The sequence below is a fragment of the Equus caballus genome, chromosome 15 (genome assembly GCF_041296265.1).
Source record: "Equus caballus isolate H_3958 breed thoroughbred chromosome 15, TB-T2T, whole genome shotgun sequence".
In the NCBI taxonomy this organism is placed as follows: Eukaryota; Metazoa; Chordata; class Mammalia; order Perissodactyla; family Equidae; genus Equus; species Equus caballus.
This window is the reverse complement of record NC_091698.1, coordinates 34,382,121-34,400,130: the sequence shown is the minus strand read 5'-3', so window position 1 is coordinate 34,400,130 and position 18,010 is coordinate 34,382,121. Positions and strand designations below refer to the sequence as shown.

Genomic DNA, 18,010 nt, shown 5'->3' with positions numbered 1-18,010 from the left:
CCTGAGTAGAATTGTACAAAGTAGTTCAAAACCATGGAAGGGGTCGTGAAAATAAGCCCTGAGATTTGAGCTTTAGTAGCATCATCATTAAGCACCCCTCTGCCCCACGATTGTATTTTTCTGTGATACCGAGAATAACCCTCTAAATGTGGAATTGGAGACTCCAGGTTGCTGCGTCAAGGGGATGCTTTGGGGACATCGCCTAGTTCTCCTGTGCAGAGGTGTCAGTCTCCGAGGCACAGAGACTGTGGAGACGATCTCCCAATTCTGGTTTTTGGGCACAAATTATCTTGAAAAAATCTGAGGCCCAGGGGCCGGCGGGTGGCGTAGTAGTTCGGTTCACACATTCTGCTCCTTGGAGGCCCAGGGTTCGCCCAGTTGGATACCCGGTGCAGACATGGCACCGCTTGGCAAAAAGCCACGCTGTGGTAGGCGTCCCACATATAAAGTAGAGGAAGATGAGCATGGATGTTAGCTGAGGGCCGGTCTTCCTCAACAAAAAGAGGAGGATTGGTGGTGGCTAGCTCAGAGCTGATCTTTCTTCTTCAAAAAAAAAATCTGGGGCCCAGTGACAGCTGCTTTTATCCGGAAATTCTGTAGCCACTAAAAGGTTCCTGGCTCTTTAAGCTGGAAATTATGGGTAAGGCGGCAATACACCCATAAGTCGTTCTCAGGTGCGCACACAGGTTCGAGAAGGCCACAAGGGGCGCAGTACTTCCCAGAAGTTTCCTGCAACGTGATTTGTCCCCATCGGCGACTCGTAGAGAGCCCTGGGCTCGGTAACAGCTCCGCTCCTGATTGGCCGCGTACCGCTCACTCAAGCGTGCCTGGCGCCGGCGCTGGGCTACTCGGCCGGTGGTGGTCATGTCCGGCCGGTCCAAGCGGGAATCTCGTGGTTCCACCCGCGGGAAGCGCGAGTCCGAGTCGCGGGGCAGCTCGGGTCGCGTCAAGCGGGAGCGAGATCGGGAGCGGGAGACCGAGGCGCCGAGCTCCCGCGGCAGCCCGGTGCGCGTGAAGCGGGAGGTCGAGGCGGCGAGCGCGCGCGAGGCCCCGGCGCCCGTCGTCCCGGCGGTGCGGGTGAAGCGGGAGCGCGAGGCCGACGAGGACTCGGAGCCTGAGCGGGAGGTGCGAGGTGCGCGGGGCCGGGCGCGGGCTCCACCCTCTCGTTCTCCTTTTTCTCTTCCCAGTCTTCCCTCCCCGGGGGAGCCACACTCCAGTGTCCGCGTCCCGACTCCACTGCGTTTTAGTGAGGATAGTAGTAGTCTTAATAGTAACCGTAGTTAATGATTCTTCTAGCAACAGTAATAACAATAGCAGCTTCCTTTTATCGAATGCCTAACGCGCGGGCCAGGCGCTGTGCTAATTGTGTTACAGGTGTTACCTTTTTCAACTTTTACGAAACATTTGGGGAGTGAGTCCTGCTGTAATTTCTGGAATTAGATCAGAGTCGAGAGCCTGAACCCTGGCACCAGCACCATACTGTCCATTATCTGGGCAGCCAGCCGGGATATCTGGATTCCAGTCCTGACTCTCAGACTGAGTCGCTGTGGTTTGGGAAAGTGGGTTTGACCTGTCTGTCCCTCTGTAAATTAGTGCAAATAGTCCTGGAACCCATGACCTTTGAGAGTCCTGACAGTGGCCAGTGAGGCTGTCACTCCCCTCCATGACTGCACTTTTTGCCTCCTTCCACTGGGTTCTTTATGCTTCTAGTAATTTCTAGAGACCTCTTTGCCCAGCCTTGGTTCCCTGTCTGTAGTGTGTGCTTTTCCAACTTATCTTACCAATCGTTAAGTAGTTTTCCACCACTTCTGAAGGTCTTCCTGCTTATACCAATTACATCTTTTTCTTTTCTGAACTTGGAACTCCTGATTTGAACATCTTGCTAGATACTTGCTTTACGGTGAGGTAGTAGCTTATTGAAGTAGCAGTTAAACATGTCGCTAGGCTATATGCAGGGTCCTTGCTCATAGAAAGTGCTTGATAAGTATTCCTTGAATAGTCTTGTTAGTAATTTCAGGGTATTCTCTGATTTCCTTTACTTAAATACTCTGTCAACCTTAGGTTTCCCTTTCCTTGGTAGAGAAATTGTTTCTTAGATATTTTGCATAGCTGTGATAAGGAGATTGTTTTCTCTGGGACACACTAGGAACCCAGTTGCTGTTACTGTCTTGTCTTTTTTCTCCTTTTTATTTTTATCGTGAAATAGATGACGGGTACTAAGGTAGACTGAATCTAATAATGCACAAGTACAGTTTAAAGAAGAGTGTGGATGTACATCTACTGCTTGTCAAGAATTGAGAAGGATCTGAGTTTTTACCTTATGTGCAGGCTACCAAGTTAGTCTGCCACAGTGTCACAGATGCTGATGTAAGACATGAGACTGTTGGGTCTGACACAGTTTATTGCAGCAGTAGCCAGAATACAGCATTGGTGTCAGTTCCCTGAGTTAGTTCCCACGGTGCAGCATGAAGAGAACCCCTACACACCAAGGCTGGCCTTATAGGAGAGGAACTCTGAGCATAGAGAAGCCAAATCTTTTATAATGGACTGTGAGCTTGCCTCTCTTTTGCTCTGTAGAAAGACACTTTCTCTGTCTTCCAAGGCTGTTCACTATACAAACATCCTTGACAAGGTAGTCTGGAGGCAGTCATTGCCTCAGATCACACACAGTATGTGCAGAAACATGAGAGACCCATGGAGAATTGTCTCCTAACACTGTCCATCTTAAGAAGTGGTACAGAACCAGTATCTTAGAAGCTCCCGCAGGCCCCTTCCCAGTTGTATTTATCATCCTTCCTTGCTCAGGTAAATCACTATTCTGAATTCTTTTCTAATCACTTCTGCTTTATTTATAGTTTAACCTCTTGTGTATCCTTAAGTTGTACTGTGTTTTATGTTGTATTTGATATAAATGGAATCATATTGTATGTAGTCTTTTGATTTGCCTTTTTTTTTTTTTTTCTAGCCGTAGTTTTGAGGTTCATCCGGGTAGATGTTCGTGGCTAAATAGTGTTCTATGAATGATGTACCACAATCTATTTCTCCATTGTATTTGTGGGGGACATTTGGGTTTCCAGTTTGGGCTCTTTCAAATATTGTTGCTATAAATATTTTTTAGTAAAGCATTCGTGGTGCACATGTGCAAAACTTTCTCTAGGGGGTCTAAGTGGAAGAGATTGCTGGTCGAAGGGTCTGCATATTTTCAGCTCTGATCCTGCTGTACTGTTTTCCATGTTTACGCCCCATACTCATGTGCCACCAGTACATGAGCAGTCTCATTGCTCCACATATTCACCAACACTTGGCATTTTCTGATTTTATATTTTCTTCTCTGGTAGGTGTGAAGTAGTATATCATTATGCAAAGAAATTTGGGTTTTCTTGAATATTGATGGGGTTGAGCATCTTTTTATATATGTGTGGACTGCATTCCTCATTTTCTATTGGGTTGTTTGTCTTTAAGAATTCGTATTGCTTCACCAGATTTGTTTATGTAATCTGCAAATGAATCCCTTGTTGGTCATACATGTTTCAAATATATTCTTAAGTTTGTGGCTTGTCCAGTTGGTGGGCTTTTTTGGGTGTTGCCAGGCTGCCTTTATAGGAGCTCATCTTGATTAATTTTTCCCGTTTCTAGATTTCTTTGTTTGTAATTGTAGTTGACCCTGAGTATGAGTTTCCCATTTTCACAGTCTGTGATGATTTTCCTTTCAGCAAAGAATGGCCGTGTGGATTCCGAAGATAGGAGGAGCCGCCACTGCCCGTACCTGGATACCATTAACAGGTCAGTAGAACTGGGATTCCGAGGGCAGCAAAAAACAATGGGATCTATGCACAAAGGTCTTTGGACTGTACATTGAGTAATATGTTCACAAATTTTATCCCTTTTAAAATTGTCCTTCTTGCCATGTTTATTAATCTTTGCCTTTCAATTTAAAGCGTCAGAGGGCGTGTTTTTTTAGGGTGAGCACATGCATAAAAAGCTTTTAGCTCATTTTGAATTTGTATGATGGAGTAACGGGATACATAGTATTCTTAAATGACAATAGCAAATTTAAATATTTATTGAGCACTCATTATGTGCTAGGTATTACTCTAGGTGGCTGGAATTCCACAGAGAAAAACAGACAAAAGTGTGACCTAAAGGAGAGGTAGTTACCTCATCCTGGTATTCTTTTCTTTTATCTCAGATGGCATCTTAGGATGCTTTTCAGCTTATGCTCTAGGGTAGACCTGTCTAACAGAACTTTTCATAATAATGAAATTGCTCTTGGCACTGGCCTGTTGCCGAGTGGTTAAGTTTGTATGTTCCACTTCAGTGGCCCAGGGCTTTGTGGATTCAGATCCTGGGCGCAGACCTAGCACTGCTCATCAAGCCATGCTGAGGTGGTGTCCCGCATAGCAGAACCAGAAGGACCTACAACTAGAATATACAAATATGTCCTGAGGGGTTTTGGGGAGAAGAAGAAGAAGATGAAGAAAAAAGAAATTACTCTTTATAAGGCCTGTCCATTGTGGTAGGCACAAGCCACTTGTGGCTAGTAAGTACTTGAAATGTGACTTGAAGGACTGAATTTTAAGTTTAATTATTTTAAATTCAAACACCAATAGCCACATGTGACTAGTGACCCCTTTAATGGATAGTGCAGTTTTACCAGGACCATCACCTATTAGTTGGCATTAATATTTGAGAGGAAACCCCTTGTCACCTGGATTCAGTGGAGGTAAAGTTTTTTTTCACTTAACCTGCCCAGTACTCATGTACCATTACTTTGCACTTGAATAAATAGATCTATTTGTAGATAGTCCCCTAAAATCTCAGGCTTCCCATTTATTTTTATTGACAAAAATAAATTTTTCTTTTATAAAAGGATTTATTCACTCTTTTTATGTTCTTGCACCCCCAGTCTTTTAGTTTGGAATGCTTTTGGGGACCTCTTACTTTAGTCCTGCTTGTAGCTTTCCCTCTGGAGAAAGAGACTGCAATGGAAGGTTCTCAGCTGGTTGTAAATACTAAAAAGAAAGAGAGTCTTTGGCATTATGTGTCTGGTGGAGACACCTTTACCCTGCTTTGGGCCTTGGTGGGTGAAGGTGCTATATTAAATGTCTAGTGAGGAATAGTTAATATTCCCCACGATTTATATATGGTTGTTGAACCATTCTCTGAAGGATGCTCTGTGACATTGTGGAACACGGAACCAGCACTGCTTCCCTTGGTTGCTTTCCTAGACATCCCTCCCTGTTAATTGTTTTTTCTTTTGTTTGGTTCTCTTAGGAGTGTGCTGGACTTTGACTTTGAGAAACTGTGTTCCATCTCCCTCTCGCATATCAATGCGTATGCCTGTCTGGTGTGTGGCAAGTACTTTCAGGGTAAATAAATGTTATGCATTATAAACTTGCTAAATTTTCAGTATTAGCCACAAATCTGCTCAAGAGAGATTTTCTTTTTTTAAAGAAAGTAAGCTGCTGTCAGGAGACCTGTCTAATAATCCCTATCTTTGTTCCCAGGAAATTGGAGTACTCTTAGAAAACCAGCGGGAGGGTCTCTGGTTGGTCAGAACCGGAATACGTATGAAAGGGAGAAAGAACTAGTTGTGTGAAAGACTCTGTAGGAGATTTCAAAGATTCTGGGGTTTGAATCTCTAATGTTTTCTCTACTTATGTCTTTTTCTGAGAATCCTTTTGCTCTGAGGACTTTTTCACTCTGTTCTTTTCTGGAAATTTATTATTTCAGTTCATTCAGACCAAGCAAATGCTATGTTCATAGTATAGTGGAGGATTCAAAAGAAATATAAACTACTTTCCTTGCTCTTATAAGGAGCTGATGAATAGTCAAGATTAACACATGGAACAGTCAGCAATCTCTATAAGACCATAAAGATTATTGCTGGATTGTGTTGCACTAAGTATAAATAGGGGTAATAGGAGTTGAAATATGCAAAGATCAATGTTAGCTGGAGTGTTTGAGTTCATAGAGGAGGTGGAGATGGGACTTGAACTGGCAGGACATCTAGAGTTTGAATGGGTTAAGGGAGAGGTATTCTAGAAAGGAGTGGCAACATGAACAAAGGTATGTAGGTGTAGGATTGTCCTCAATGTGGGCAGTTGGAAATTTAGGACTGAGTGAAGATAGACTGTTAAAGGATGTGTTTGTGTGTATATGTGCATATCAATGTATGTGTATACATGTGTTATATATAATAAATGCAGATAGTCCTCATTTGTGCTAATATATGAAACTTGCTCATATATATACACACATAGATATTTCATATTCGTGTATATGAATTAGTTTCCCCAACCAATGTTTTATGCCATCTAGGCAATAAAGTAACTAATGTTCTATTCTTTCTTGCTAACTTTTGTGATGAGAGAAGTTCATGTGGGAGATTCACTTCACGGATGGCATAGTACTTTTCTTTTTGCTAATATTAACATGTTCCAGTTCAAAATAGTGAAAGAATCAAAGCTGATCTGTGCCTTTCTGGGATCTGCGCTTCTCTTACAGCCTTTCATCCTTCCCTACAGGCCGGGGTTTGAAGTCTCATGCTTACATTCACAGCGTCCAGTTTAGCCACCATGTCTTCCTCAACCTCCACACCCTCAAGTTTTACTGCCTTCCAGACAACTATGAGATCATCGATTCCTCGCTGGAGGATATCACGGTGTGTGTCCAAGATGGCTGGTTTGGAACCAGTTCTCTTGGGAGCCTCTCCAGGGCTTCTGGGGATCTGCCCCACCCACAGGGAAGAATCTCAGTCCCTTGGGCTTGCAGAGGCTTCTTTCTCTTTGGGAGGAACCAGGGAAGCCGAGTAAGAAGGTCAAGATTCATAATTGCAGCCTGTGGTCTGCAATCTATCCATCATTCCTGCTTTTAATGTTGAGAGTTAGGACCGAAGCAAAATGGCTAGTTTCTCATTGAGGTGAAAGCGTTTTTGCTAAATAATTATCCTTCCGCACTGTGGAGTAGGGATGTGAATTGGGCCTGACATAGGACAGTGGATACCAAGTTGCGTACCAGTTCCTGGCTGCTTTTGACTTGATGGGGCCAGAGTGCTCAGCATGTCCCATCTGTGGGCTCTGGTTTGTGACCTGTGCCAAGAATCACTGTACTTAAGTAGAAAACGTGGGAAGTCCTCTTAGGCTTCCATTAATGTTGGAACTGTTGTTGTTATTTTCCTTTTCACCATGTGGCTGTGTATTCATAGTGCTGAATGCTCTGTTTATTTTTAAGGAAAGCTTGATACTCAGTTTTTAAAATGCTCCGTATGTTAGTCTTATAAGTTTTCTAGATCTATTAATAATTGAGTTTGAAGTAGTTATGGACAGTATTTACAGAGGGGGAAACTGAAGTAAATTCAAGGTTTCAAAGACTTAGTGGTGACTTCTGTCCACTCGTGACATGATCGCCCTCATAGCTCTAGGGCTGGGCAGGTCCTGATCCTGCCCCTCCAACCACAGGGAGTCGTTAATCTCAGTCCTGCACACAGGTGAGGAGGTGCGCCTGCTCCTGTGCCGGGTCCACGTGCTGGGTCAGTGTGAGGTCCCCCCCGAGATTCAGACTCCTGCTGTCTGCAGAGACTTGAGTCTCCTGCAGTTCCTAACAGTCGTTTGTCATGGAGTTGGCTGGACCTGAGTTCTGAGGAAGGACCTGGGATTCAGTGGTTTTGGGTTAAACAAGGAGATCCTCTTGTACATTAGTAATGTGGAGAGGACTTACCCCTCATTACCTTGGTTTTAATATCTGTCGTTGGCAGCCCTTTTGGGTATATGGTGAGACGTTCGTGACCAAAGTGTTTTTTGTTTTTAGCAGAAATTGCTGTTCCAGATATATGTTGTGAACTGTTTACAGCCCTAAGACAGCTTAGAATTTTCTTTTGCTCTGCAGTATGTGTTGAAGCCCACCTTCACAAAGCAGCAGATTGCAAACTTGGACAAACAGGCCAAACTGTCTCGGGCGTATGATGGCACCACTTACCTGCCAGGTATTGTGGGACTGAACAACATAAAGGCCAACGACTATGCCAATGCTGTCCTTCAGGTAGGATCAAGACGGGAACAGTGAGGGAGAGGGGGTAACCTGGGAATACTGTGAAGGTGGGCTAAGAAATTACTGCCTTCTGGTAGAGTGTGGTCATGTGGTCCCCAGACACCAAGTCTTGCCGAGGATTCTACTTGAGTTTTTGTTCTGTACCAAGCATAATATTCTTATGTCTGCTCAAGGGGCTACTGCCAAATGATGAGGCCTCTTCTGGCCTCTAGCTCTTGGCCTCTGGAGCTTCCAGGGAATGAGGAATAGAATCTGCCTGTGGCCTGGCAATACCAAATACGAAACATTTAGAAATGCTAGATTGTTGTGGGTTTTTTTGGTGCATTTTTTTTTTTTTACCGTGCAGATGTTCATTTTGCTGGCTGTCTAATGTCTCATTCCTGCCCCTCCCTGTGCTTAAGCCCCAAAGTGAGAAAGGCAGAAAGCCAAAGTTGTCCTGTTTTCAGTTGTTTTGTTTTTTAAAAAATTACATGAGTAATATGTGCATATTGTAGAAAATTTAGAAAATGCTGGTAAGCATAAGTAAGAAAATTAACAAGCCCATTTCACCAGAAAAAAATTGATTTTAATGTATACAAATAGTGCATCACTGTGTACACCTGAAAATAAGTTATATGTCAATTATACCTCAAAAACATTGATTTTAAAAAATTATAAACATAAAAATTATAAGCACAGACTTAGTGGGGGGAAAGAAAGATGTATGAAGTTAAAGCTTCCTTCCTTTCCTTTCCTAGTGCCCTGTCCTGGCGTAGTTCACAGTATATAGATCTCCAGAACACATATACACACGTACATAATATTCTCTTATGTGGCAATATCATGATTTATTTTGCCATTCCCCAATTGGTAGGTAAAATTTAGCTTGTCTCAGTTTGTTTTCCTATTACCACTGTTACAGTGACTGTCCTTCCATGTATAGTCTTGCACTTTTTGTGACACTGTTACATTTTCTTATATTTGTTTCCTGGACTTTTAAAATATACATAATGACATGTTTTTTTAATGTGTAAAGCAACAGTATATACGTGTATCTTTATATATTTTTTAACTTAAAAGCGTATTATGAAATCAATAAGTATTCTTGTGCAGCATCCTTAATGATTATGTGTCAATCCATTTTGTTAATGAATTATAATTTATTGAGCCTTTACCTCTACTTGTATTAATGTATCTAAGGCCTAGATTCTAGGCCGTAGGGAGTTTGTAGCAACTTGCAAATCCACCAGCAATACAAGAGTGTTCTTCATCTTGCATTGTCACTGTTACCATTGAAAAAGATTTTTTCCATTTTGACAGGTATCTCCACTTTAACTTACCTTTTTATTCACTTCTAAAGTTAATTACTTCTATTTTTTCATGAGTTGTTGGGCCTTATGTGCTCATTTTTCTATTGGTTCATTTTACTGAACTTTAAGAAATAATTTATTAGCCATTTTTTGTGTTATATGTTGCAGATATTTCCTCCTAGTTCTTATTTGACCTTTAAACTTTGTTTATGGTATTTGTGCATAAAGAATTGGGCCCAGCCCCGTGGTGTAGTGGTTAAAGTTTCACATGCTCCACTTGGGTGGCCCAGGTTCGCAGGTTTGGATCCTGGGCATGGACCTACTCCACTCACCAGCCATGCTGTGGTGGTGTCCCACATACAAAAAGATAGAGAAGGATTGGCACAGATGTTAGCTGAAGGCTAATCTTCCTCAGCAAAAATAAAAATAAAAAGAACTGGGTAAAAAATTGTAAAAGTATATCTCTCAGTTTTGGTGTCATGCCTCATCCTTGGGAAAGTCAGATTCTTAGGTGGAGAGAGACATTGCAGACTGTTCCTCTTACTGCCTCTCACGGCTTTGTGAGGACTGTTACAGGTGGGAAGGCAGGGTTTGAACTTGGTTAGGGCAGTTAGTCTTGGCTTTGTGATGGGTTTTAGTTTCCCTAACAAGTTCTCTTTATTTGTAAAAATAAGTGGATCGGGCCCAGTTCCATGGCTGAGTGGTTAAGTTCGCGCGCTCTGCTGTGGTGGCCCAGGGTTCAGATCCTGGGTGCGGACATGGCACCGCTCGTCAGGCCACGTTGAGGCGGCATCCCACATCCCACAATTAGAAGGACATGCAACTAAGATACACAACTGTGTACGGGGGGGTTGGGGAGATAAAGCAGAAAAAAAAAAAAAAGTGGATGAACAAAACCTCTGCAATGAGGATTCCACTAAAATAGGGTTGAATGGACCAAGTACTCCCTCTGGAGGCTGGAAAATTTCTCTCCGAGGATGCTTACTATTATTTGTATTGTGAAGCCAGAGAGCAGCCTCTCTCCACAGCATGGATAACTGAGAATTAGGATAAACTTTATCTATATTCTTTTCCATTTGAGAGTAACTCTCTCTTTTTTTTTTAAAGTAATTATTCTTTAAGCAGGAAGTTCTTGTTTGTTTAAGCTGTTTTTGTAGGGATTTTCCTAATCACCTCTAATGGTTTTGGTGCTCTCTGCATCCTGAGTTGTCTTCCCCAGAGACACCTTGGTTTATATTATATTTGGCAGAAACCTTGTGTCCTCCTCCTAAGTGGCTTACCTTGCCAAAGAAAGTTCTGTTCATAGTAAGCACAGCACAGGTGGGGATTCATGAACCCAAAGGGAAAGACCTGTGGGGAGACTGTGCATTTATTTGGGGTCTGTTGTGTGGTCTTCCTCCCAGAGTCACGAGCATGTATTCCGCAACGAACACGGCTGGTTTTTGTCTTTTTGCTTAATGAGGTAAAATTTATTTTTGTTCTCTTAAACCTTTTGACCATTTTCCAACACACAATAGAGTACGTTCATTTTTATATACAGTTGTATGGTTTGTTACCACATTCTTAATACTACGTTTGGGGAAAACACTAAATTTTATTATGATGATTTTCATATTATTTTAATGTGCAGTTGAGAGATGGGGGAACTGGGTCTCCCAATAGTTACCTCTGCCCCAGCCAAATGGAGGATGACAAAAGAGTATTTGGGTTTCTAGCCTTCAATTCCTCGTGAATCTAAATGTAGTGACAGGCCTGATTAGAGTAAACAAAGGAAATTATTAAATAAGTTGGTCAGCAGATAGGGATTTGAATACTTTTTTTAGAAACTCCTTTGTCATATCCATGTCAACAAAGTGTCTGCAGCACTGGGCTTTGTATGAAACATCCAATAACAGGATGTTTCTCTCATGAACTCAGGGTAGGCTTCTTTGGGAGTCCATTTACTTCTGGTTCTTTAAGGCATCACAGGCACAGTTCTATTAAAAGATCTTTAGTTGAAAGAGCTTGGCTCCCGGGGTCCTGCAAAGGAGCTTTGGATTAATCAGAATGTTTGACTTCCAGGCTCTGTCTAACGTTCCTCCTCTCCGGAACTACTTCCTGGAAGAAGACAACTATAAGAACATCAAGCGTCCTCCGGGGGATATCATGTTCTTGTTGGTCCAGCGTTTTGGAGAGCTGATGAGAAAGCTCTGGAACCCTCGAAATTTTAAGGCACATGTCTCTCCCCATGAGATGCTTCAGGCTGTTGTCCTTTGCAGCAAGAAGACTTTTCAGATCACCAAGCAGGGTGAGGAACAAGTCGTTCGTGTTCTCTGACTTGAGGGCAACAAAACTAGTTTGATGAACAAATTTACTTCCACTTTGCAGTGGCCCCTGTAGTGGCAGAGTGAGTGTCCACTGCATAGCCTGGTTGGGCTCCCCGCTCTGCTTTCCCCAGCCTGCCCTGCTCAGAGTCCCAAGAGATTTCACCTGAATAAGAAGTGTGTCTTATTTGGTAAACTAAACTACTAAACTACATAGCTTCAGGGGAAACCAGGGGGCTGGGAAAGGTACTAACCCAACTAACCCTTATTAAGCACCTGCCACCTTTGCTTCTCATTTTGTCAGGTCATAGGCTAGAATATTCTGATGAACGGTTTTGACTGTTTTCATCCCTCCAAACCCAATTAATTATTGCCATATGAGTAAAGTGGATAGTCTGTAGCTCTTAGCACCTGGCTTTCGTATAGTATCCTTTAGCATTCATGTCAGTTTATTCAACATTCATTCATGGTGCTGGGTTTTGGAGCTGCAGGGATCAGAAACACGATTCTAGGAGCTGCCATTCTAGTGGGGAAGACAGTCATGCAAAGAGGTGATTATGGGGTGTTAAGTGCTGTGATAGAGGAAGCAAGGTATGTAATAGGAGGGAGCATGGAGCAAGAACCCCCAGTCAAACATGTAGGTAGGCTGAGGGTCAGAGTGGAGGGAGAAGCACCTGAGTCTTAGGTAGAGGAGGAGACAGGTTGGGGCTGGGCATTCTAAATGGAGAGTGGAGGGGGAGATTGAGAGGGAGGGACCAGATTGTTGGGTTTGTCTATGCTGTTATATGGAGCTTGGGTTATATCGTGACAACAATGGGGACTCACTGAAGGCTTTAATTTAAAAAGAAATTTTTTTTTTTTGAGGAAGATGAGCCCTGAACTAACATCTCTTTTTTGCTGAGGAGGACTGGCCCTCAGCTAACATCTGTGCCCATCTTCCTCTATTTTATGTGGGAGGCCTGCCACAGCATAGCTTGACAAGTGGTGCATAGGTCCACACCCAGGATCAGAACCAGGGAACCCCGGGCCACTGAAGCAGAACGTGCAAACTTAACCGCTGTGCCACTTGGCTGGCGCCTTTCTGAAGGCTTTTAAATGTCACGAAGATGTGACGTCAGATTTATGTTTTAAAACATTTTTTTGGCTGAGGAATGACTTAGAGGGGAAGTATAATAATGGCTTTTGATGGGCAGAGAGATACAGGCTTGGAGTAGAGATGATAATCGAAGGTCCAGGTTGGATCAGAGAGACTAGGGAGAGAGTAAAGATTGGAAGACTAAGAGCTTGTCCTTGAGGAATGCCGTCATTTAATGGCCAGATAGAAGAGGCTGCCCAGGGGATGGGATGGCATGGCCTGAAAGGAAGGAGGAAAACCAGGAATGTGGAGTCATGCCAACCAGCGCTTGGTTGGGGTTATCGTACTGCCTCCCAGCTTTGACATGTCCCGCCCTTCCTTTTCCAGGGGATGGAGTCGACTTTCTGTCTTGGTTTCTGAATGCTCTGCACTCAGCTCTGGGGGGCACAAAGAAGAAAAAGAAGAGTAAGTCGTGTGTTTCCTTTTAAAAACACTGCAACTTCCCGTCCTTTTCCTCCTAACTGTTTTTATGTTAGGGTAATATCTGTATACGTGGGTAAATTTTGTTCCCGAATAGGCCCCTCTCCCTTTTTGTTATAATATGGTTATATCTGATGGCATTTTTAATAAGTGGAAATGGATATTATTGTGCTCTAGAAATCCTGACCTGGTTTCACACTGAGGGGCTGGGCAGCATGCTGTAGACTGCTAGTCTCCTGGCTGTGCAAGAGTTAATGTGAGGAGGAGCTGGGGTGGTTTGCCTGGCTTGTAAATTGACTGGTGAAGTAGAGTAAAAGCTCGCTCCTTGCTCAGAGCCTACATGTGGAGGAATGAGGCTGGCCTCCATACAGATTCTCAGACTTTGAGTCCCTATGTCCCTTAGCATCCATGTTGGCTTAGCAGTAATCATGCATTTTTCACGAATGCCAAAAATAACTATTATCTTAGAGACTGCTGAGATGGGTGAATAATTTTGGAGACCTAACACAGTTTTTTCCTTCTTTCTGTGTTCTGATGGTGTTAGTGTCTCTTGATGTGGGCTTGTGGCCTGCTCCTCTTCCTACTAGATGGCCCTGCTGCCTACACCAGCTGTCTTCAGCCTGTGTACACCCTCTGAGTGCTCTACTTTTGTGTCCTGTTAGCATTCTAGAACGCTGTTGTGCTTTTCTGTCTCATTGCTCTGGTTCTGTTCTGCTCCATCCGTTAGTCTGTCATTTTCCTTTTACGTCCGGTGCAGGGTGGACATTGTTTCCCTCTGCAGGCAGCATATGGTTCTGGGAAGTTCTTTGGATGTATCTTGTTTTGCTTATGAATTTTTTGTGATTCATAAATCTCCAGGCTATAAATCATTCATTTCAAGCGCACTTAATTTTTCTCTCATGGGGTAGGCCCTGTGCCGGAGGTCAGAGAGCATCTTGTGTAGAAGACAGACATAAAAGAATTTACGCAAATAATTATAAAGGTGCCATGGTGGTATATGTTACGAAGGTACTTCTATGTTTAGTGAGAACTTTGGGTCTAATGCTGGAAGATGCTAGTTTATTTCAGAAATTTAGAAGTTAGGACTATATTTTGGAAATGCTTTCCAGCCTGACAGAATTTACACTTTGATTTGTGTTTGTACAGCTATCGTGACTGACGTTTTCCAGGGGTCCATGAGGATCTTCACTAAAAAGCTTCCTCATCCTGACCTGGTGAGTGGCTTGAACCTGAATCTTGGACTGATTTATATTGCCTGAGGGGATTTAGGGTTGACAGAGATGCCTAGAGAACTGGTAAGGCCTTTTTCCCCAGGAAGAGGTTCTGCAAAACACCTGCCAAGTGGCAGTTCCCTCAGGTTCCTGTCGCACCAGTTTGGGAGTTACTGCTTGCATACAGTCATACGTCACTTAAAGATGGGGATATGTTTTGAGAAATGCGTTGTTAGGCTATTTTGTCATTGTGCGAACATCCTGGAGTGCACTTAGACAAACCTAGGTGGTATAGCGCAATACACACCGAGGCTGTATGGTACTAATCTTACATGACTACCGTCGTATGTGCAGTCCCTCGTTGACTGAAACATGCAATGCAGCACGTGAGGGTAAAGGTCTGGCCACCGGGTGGTGCTGGTGTGTTTCTTTTAGAAAGCTCAGGTAAGCTTTCTAGATAATCTAAAAGCTTTGTAAATAGTCTGATATTTAAATAAAATCTCTCTGAAGATGGAAGATCTTTGGTTCTTACATTAATCTAACCAGGTGGTGCTACTGCCCTTGCAACTGCCCGGTCTCTTGGGCACTCCCTTGACTTCAGTATAAAATGAAGTAAATGTAAATGTAACAAAAGCGTTGTTTCTTTCAACCTGTGGTGGTCTTCATGCTGCTCCTTCTCTCCTTTTTTTCTCACTCATTTCTAGCCAGCAGAAGAAAAAGAGCAGCTGCTCCATAATGACGAGTACCAGGAGACGATGGTGGAGTCCACCTTTATGTACCTGACGCTGGACCTTCCTACTGCCCCCCTCTATAAGGATGAGAAGGAGCAGCTTATTATCCCCCAGGTGCCACTCTTCAACATCCTGGCCAAGTTTAACGGCATCACGGAGAAGGTAGACCCTCTGCATCCCTACCCAGCTGATACCCCTTTCTCTCTCTTAACTTTTTCATTTTCTTTTTATACTTAGATATCGCCACGTATATGTAATGCATGTGTTATAAAATGTATTTTTTTGTGTATGTGTGAGGAAGATTGGCCCTGAGCTAACGTCTCTGCTAATCTTCCTCTATTTTTTGTGGGACACTGCCACAGCATGGCTTGATGAAGCGCTGTGTCCATCTGCACCCAGGATCCAAATCCATGAACCCTGGGCTACTGAAGTAGAGCATGCAAACTTAACCTCTAATGCCACCGGGCCAGCCCCAAGTGTATTGTCTTTATTGAGCCTCCCAGACTCCATGCCATTTACAGCTGATCACCCCCAACTCTTAACTTGAGTTACAGTGCCCTCTCTTGTACTTCTCATGTACCCCTTTGAACCTTCCACCCTTGGATAGTATGGAGAAAGGACTGGATATTTAAGACAGTAGAAACTCACAGAAGAACAACTCCCATCTTTTAAAAAATATGACATCAGTGTTAAAATGAAAAAAAAAGAACTTAAAATACAGTCATGTGTTGCTTAATGATGGGGCTACATTCTGAGAAATGGCCTCATTAGGTCATTTCGTCATTGTGTGAACATCAGAGTGTGCTTACACAAACCTACATGGTATTGCCTACTACACACCTGGGCTATATGGTACTAATCTTGTGGGATCACCATAGTATACAGGGTCCATTGTTAACGGAAACATTGTTATGCAGTGTATGGCTATATAAATAAATAAAATGAAATAACTTATTCTTACTGTAATATTACTCTTTATCAAGTTAAAAGTTTCTTTTTATCTGCTGAGTTAACTGTTTCTTGGTTTAATTCCTTTCTTCATCCTAAACAGATTTAATCCTTTTGGTTCCTTACTAGGAGAATTTTTTTTTAACTTGATGCCTCATTCCAAACACTTTCTGCTTTTTATTAGCTAAAGTTCTTTTCTTTTCAGATATTAAATACTAACAAAAAACTAGTTAAATTAGAAGAGGAACTTTATTGGAAGGTATCTCTTAGGATCCTAGGCAAACTTGAAGCGAGCAGGACCTGGGAAGGAAAGGAGCAGAGTGATGGGGTTCTCAGAAGTAGTGGTCTGTTGACTTGTCCCATTAACCTGATCTCAGCTGTTCCAGTGTGCAGGCTCTGCCGCTCTGCTCCAGGTTCCCAGGAAGGGGCTGAAAGGCCCGCTTGGATCAGGTGTCCTTTCTGGTCAAGGAGTGGGAGTTGTGAGCAAGGCAGCCACCCCAAGAAGTCTCTAAAACACATCTCCCTGACCCCCATTACTGTTTCCATCCGACGTCCAAGTCACTTGTCAGGAACTGGGAGCAGGCATAGTAAGCAGAACAAGCCCTGGGTGACCATGTACAGTTCAGCTGCCCATGTCACACACGCACCGAGACAGGGAGCAGTGATCCCTGAAATGTCTAACCTGTTCATTTGACTCGTTTCACTTTTGGGAGGTGAAAGAGAGACTTTAGGCTCATGTAGTTCAGTTTTTTTTTTTTGTTTTTTTTAGCATTTGCTTTTTAAGATTTTATTTTTCCTTTTTTCTGCCCAAAGCCCCCCGGTACATAGTTGTATATTTTTAGTTGTGGGTCCTTCTAGTTGTGGCGTGTGGGATGTCACCTCAGCATGGCTTGATGAGCAGTGCCGTGTCCCTGCCCAGGATCCCAACCTGTGAAACCCTGGGCCGCCGAAGCGGAGCACGTGAACTTAACCACTTAGCGATGGGGCCGGCCCCAAGTGACAGAGCTAAGAATCTAAACTCAGATTTTTCACCTGACTTTTTCAGCTCTGCCACTTGGTCCCTATTGTCACTGTTTGTTCAAACTTAAGAAATATTAAGATGCCCATGGACCCTCAGTATTGATTTAAATTTATTCTTAATATAATATTACTTAAATTAGTAGAAACGTAAATGTTAGTGTATAAGCTCCTATATTTACAACTTTTGAGTGTAAAATTATAGCAAACTTATAAGTTGTATACCAACAAAACTTTGAAAGCAATAAAATTAACAGTGCTATTATAGTGTGGTGTTTAGCTAAAACCAAATTGCTCCTTGCTTTGTGAATGTGGTCCTGATGTCCATGGTGAAATTCTTTCCCCTCATGTTTTCTCATAAAGTCCTGAGAAACCTTGTAAGTTAGGCTGTGACATCATTTAGGTGTTAAATCTGTCTATCCTTCACTAGTCTGAGATAATTAAAAATAGTGCTTCTTGATGTCAACTTGTTCATTGATACAATTGTGGGCAGTGAAATCTCTTGGCATTTACTTGATCTTTTAAAAAGTTTTTTGCTTTTAATACAGTATTTTATTTCAGCCACACTGAGACGAGTTACTTGATACCAACAAAAGGATGTTTTCCCGTGTTGGTTATACCATTAGACGATCAGAAATGGAGTTTTTGGCTGTACCAGTCTAGAGAGGAGTTTCTGTCTTACTGAGCTGGGAAGGAGAGAGGGAGAGGTCTTGTTTCAAATACCACCGACTCTCACTTTTCTTACCGAATTAGTAGAGTTTCTTTTTGTAACATTTTAGAAAAAAATTTTAAAAACCGTTTTCTTTAGTAATGTTTTTTCATTTGCTCTATGCCCTTGGGACCATTTCCAGAGAATTTAAATGGTGGTGGTGGTGGTGGTGGTTTTGTAAAATGATTTTTACCAGTT

The 18,010-nt window shown here is 42.8% G+C and overlaps 1 protein-coding gene across 1 annotated transcript in view; it reads left to right on the top strand.

The window, feature by feature from the left end:
* Window positions 1-692: 692 nt before the first annotated feature.
* Window positions 693-18,010, top strand: part of USP39 (ubiquitin specific peptidase 39) — a 30,745-nt gene continuing 13,427 nt past the window's right edge. The window contains exons 1-9 of the mRNA XM_001916246.6: window positions 693-1,132; window positions 3,714-3,783; window positions 5,275-5,369; window positions 6,528-6,664; window positions 7,888-8,040; window positions 11,400-11,625; window positions 13,104-13,181; window positions 14,343-14,410; window positions 15,112-15,300. Coding sequence (XP_001916281.1) covers window positions 865-1,132; window positions 3,714-3,783; window positions 5,275-5,369; window positions 6,528-6,664; window positions 7,888-8,040; window positions 11,400-11,625; window positions 13,104-13,181; window positions 14,343-14,410; window positions 15,112-15,300 — 1,284 coding nt within the window. The 5' untranslated portion in view covers window positions 693-864. The remainder of the gene's footprint in view (window positions 1,133-3,713; window positions 3,784-5,274; window positions 5,370-6,527; window positions 6,665-7,887; window positions 8,041-11,399; window positions 11,626-13,103; window positions 13,182-14,342; window positions 14,411-15,111; window positions 15,301-18,010) is intronic.